The sequence below is a fragment of the Temnothorax curvispinosus genome, unplaced genomic scaffold, assembly GCF_003070985.1.
Source record: "Temnothorax curvispinosus isolate PA1 unplaced genomic scaffold, ASM307098v1 QBEX01005660.1, whole genome shotgun sequence".
In the NCBI taxonomy this organism is placed as follows: Eukaryota; Metazoa; Arthropoda; class Insecta; order Hymenoptera; family Formicidae; genus Temnothorax; species Temnothorax curvispinosus.
The window spans coordinates 1-3,913 of NW_020215440.1; the positions used below are offsets into that span (position 1 = coordinate 1).

General features: G+C 48.1%; 2 protein-coding genes across 2 annotated transcripts in view; one reads left to right on the top strand and one right to left on the bottom strand.

Annotated features, from left to right (window-relative positions):
• Positions 1-121: 121 nt before the first annotated feature.
• On the bottom strand, positions 122-577 carry LOC112455019 (proline-rich protein 2-like; the record flags this gene model as incomplete). The annotated part of the gene is made up of 1 exon (XM_025016691.1): positions 122-577. A coding segment is annotated over exon 1 (456 nt), but the record flags the coding sequence as incomplete, so codon positions are not given.
• A 1,342-nt stretch (positions 578-1,919) lies between these two features.
• Positions 1,920-3,913, top strand: part of LOC112455018 (G2/mitotic-specific cyclin-A-like) — a gene marked incomplete at its 3' end in the record, with an annotated part of 2,371 nt that continues 377 nt past the window's right edge. The window contains exons 1-2 of the mRNA XM_025016690.1: positions 1,920-2,471; positions 3,177-3,671. Coding sequence (XP_024872458.1) covers positions 2,295-2,471; positions 3,177-3,671 — 672 coding nt within the window. The remainder of the gene's footprint in view (positions 2,472-3,176; positions 3,672-3,913) is intronic.

Genomic DNA, 3,913 nt, shown 5'->3' on the forward strand with positions numbered 1-3,913 from the left:
TAGTCGAATCAAATATTCAAATGAACAGAGAGCTCTTTTAAGATTTCTGCCAAGACTAATGCGATTCAAGGACGAAAGCAACTTGAACAATGCGGCGAAGAAACCAGAAAGGAGTACGTACTTCGACCTTGACCTTTTTCGCGTTACCCATCGTCTTGGCCTTGGCATTCCCATTGCCCGCGTTGTACCTGGGCCTCATGGGCGGTACCATCTGCAGCGGCAACGGCGGCGGCGGCAACGGCATCCGTCGGGGCCACGGTCGCATGGGAGGGCCGCGCGGCGGGCCGGAGCCACGCGGTCCCATCGACGGCACGATGGGCGCCATGCCGCGCGATCGGGGACCGGCCGGGAACCGCGGCAGCATGCCGTTGGGCCGGGATACGCCGCCGGCGGGCCTCGGTGGCAGCGGCAGCCTCTGCCGCGGCCCGAACATTGGATTCAACGGCGGCAGCGGCGGCATCCGCGGCGGCATGCCGTGCGGCGTTATTCTACCCACGAACCTAGGCGGCGGAAGCTGACGCGCGCCGGCCGGCGGCAATCTGGGCCCCATAAGGGGTCCCCTGTTCAGCGGGCTCATTTCCTCCGCGGCTTTCCTCCTGGTTCTTCGGAGCGGAGTCTCTTCCTTGGACGACGCGGCGCGTACTCGGCTCCGATACGGAGCGTTCTCTCCACGGGATGATCGAGAAAAATGTTCCCCCGGAACCGCGACAAGAGGTTATGAGACCGCGCTGCGCGACACGCGCGCGCGAATCGCACCGACGCGAAGTTGGTCGCGCTCCGCGTGCGAGAATTTATCGGATTAATCGGATCGCGTGTCGTTCCGGCGCGAGCGAATGTGACAATACACGCGCGATGCCTCGAGACGAGAAAAATTTCTGTGAGAAGCAACGTGAGATCTAAATACGATCGCGATTTTTTCACTTACTCGCACACTCGCACCTGTTCTCTGCCGTCGCTTTCACATGAAGGTCGCAGTAGTCGCACTGGTCGCAGACGCACGCAGATCGCTTGTGCGTTCGCAAACGCATCCCTTTCTCGTAATTTCGCACGTGAAAGGAATGCGCAGTAGAAAGGGAGAGTCGACCAATCATAGCAGAGAATTTCAAAATCTCGACTGTAATTTGCTGATTCGCTGATTGTGACCGAACTTTGATTAATTTCATCTGAAGCCAAATTTCTAACTATATAATTCGTTATATAGTTAGAATTTAATCCCTTTTTTTACAAATTTCGTCCGTCATCCATGGCTCTGTTGATTCTAATTCCTGGATAATTACATTTTCCAATAAGATTTAAGTGCCAAAACTTAACACCTAGTTCAAATAAAGACATAAAGGATACAGAAAGAACGAAAGAATTGTAATATTATTTTAAATACAAATTTTAAATCTGATTAAATGTACATTTTATATATATATTTATATTACATATTTTATAAAAAAAAATGTAAACTATACAATATATTATAAAACGTGACCTTTAACTGAAACTTATCGTAGTCTTACAAGTCTATAAACTTTAATCTCACTAATTCTAATAGTTATAACGTTCTTTCCTCGATTTTTGAATTTATTCGCAAGAGAAACATACGCGCAAATTCTGCTTACAGAAAAATTGCAAATTAATTGACTATCGTATGACTTTTAGCCAATCAACTTGTAGAATTTTCGTAAAAACGAATATTCTACGGACACGTTTAGCTTGCGAATGAATTCAAAAATCGGGTCTCCCGAAGCCCGAATGAGAACCGGCCGTAAATACTCGCGCGGGATTCGTCCGTTCGAGGTCGGGCGCGCGACGGGACGCGTTTGCGAACGCGCCGGACCGGCGGGCGACGTCGCGATTGGCCGGCGCGTTTCCCACGCTTGCCATTGGCCGATTTCGCGCAACGCTCCCGATAACGTTCCGCCAGCTGTTGGTGTTACGTTTGTTTGAAATCAAACGGCAACCGTGGCCCGTTGGTTGCCGAGTGCGCCCGATCTCCCGCACGTCCCCCTGGCCATGCACTGCCGGTTGTAGCCGTAGGAGCGACCGGGGGCATCAACGTTTCGTCGCGGCACGCGGAGAGACCCGGGACGGACACGCACACGCGAGCCCGCGCCGTTGTTTGGTCGGTGGACCAGGTTTTTTTTCACTATCCTCACCCGGTGTTTCGTCCCGGCGGCGAAGAAGTCTTCCCCCCTCCTCCCCCCCTAGTCCGAGGATTACACACGTCGACGTTGTCGAGACGTCTTCGATTGATTTTCCTCCGCGCGTGAAGAGGGTTACCCGTCGTCGCGAGAGCCACGACGATAATGGCCACGATCAGGATACACCAGGAGGATCAGGAGAACCGCATCACCGCCGACCTGCGCGGCCGCGGCAAGGAGAACCTCGCCGCCGCCGCAGCGAGCGCACAGACGCAAGTGCACCAGAAGCGCGCCGTCCTCGGTGTCCTGCACAACAATTGTCCACGGAACGGGACGAAGTCCGTACGTAGAGCTCGTTTCTTTCTTCCCTCGTCGCTCTCGCTTTTGTCCGCCAGCGAAACGGCGATCGGCATCGCGAGTCACACGTTGCCGCGCGGGGCACGTTGTCGAACCGTGCCGTTCGCGCCTTTGGATTTCCGAAAGAATTCATCCCTCGATGCGAGAGAGCGTAGATAAATTGAGATCGATATCGAAGACCTACGGAGATTTATAATTCGTAATTTTCATAAGGAATTATTTTCCTCTAAAAGAGTTTCAAATTTCTTTGCTGTGGTTCTTCGCGGAGATTAACCCCTAAACACTTGAGCAGCTTTGTACTTGTGCAAGGCTGCGTTCGAAAACTTTACTCGAATGCACACCGCGTCGTTCTATCTTTGTTATTCACTAAAAGTTGAACAAGGACAGAACGACGTTGGTGTGCACCCGAGTGAAGTTTTCGAACGCAGCCCCAAAGCGATGACTTTCTATGCCCCGTGTGCGCTCTGCGCTCTGCCCTTATGAAGTTTGAACCTGAAAATGCGTGGCTTTGCACGTCTGTAAAGAACCTTATCTGGCCTTTCTTTCCTTTCTAGATGGAAAGCCTCAGAGAAAGTTATTTATTAGAAAAAAAAAGAAAAATGCTAGTTAAATTAGCCTCTTACTATGGTTTAATTTAGTATGCAGTTGATTATTGTTTTGGAGTTTTTCACAGTCTTTCTCTTTTAACAGGAGATTTACAAAGATGAGAAATATATCAAGGCAAAAACATTTATATCCACGCAACCTGAGCCCTTTAAAATTTATGAGGAGAACTTGTACAAGAAGGAGGAACCAGCCTTCGAGATTTATGAGGATAAATTGGATAAAGAGACGTCTGTCGCGCTTAGGCACTCGAAGGAGAAGAAAGAGGTGAAGGCTGTGCAAGAGACAACCGCAAAGCTCGACAGAGAACAGCCGAGATTAGAAATACGCACTGCAGACAGCACATCTACTTACGTATTTTGTAGTAAGATCGAAGAAGTCTGTCCGAATAAGCAGGATGATGTCTTATCGAAGGACAGCCCCATGTCTGTGGGAATGTCATTGGAGAAGTCCCTCACATATAGCAGTTCTTCCAATGATGAGTATAGAACCAGAAGGGAATGCAATAAAGAATTAAGAACTAGTTTCTTTGATGTAGACGAATACAGGGCCGATATATACAATTATTTACGAGTATCAGAGGTATACACTTATTTTCATTCTACATTAATTTGCATAAATTAATATTAAGTGAATAAAATGTTTTTGCGCACCGTTTACCACACCTGGTTCTCAATTAGCCTGTACTATTCGTGAATTTCTAACAGAGCTTTATACATCCATTTTAAAAATTAAATTATATTAAGTAAATTAAATTAATTCAATTAGCGAGATTTAATTGCGCAATATTAATATTGCTTAAAATTTTGCATTATAAAAAAAGT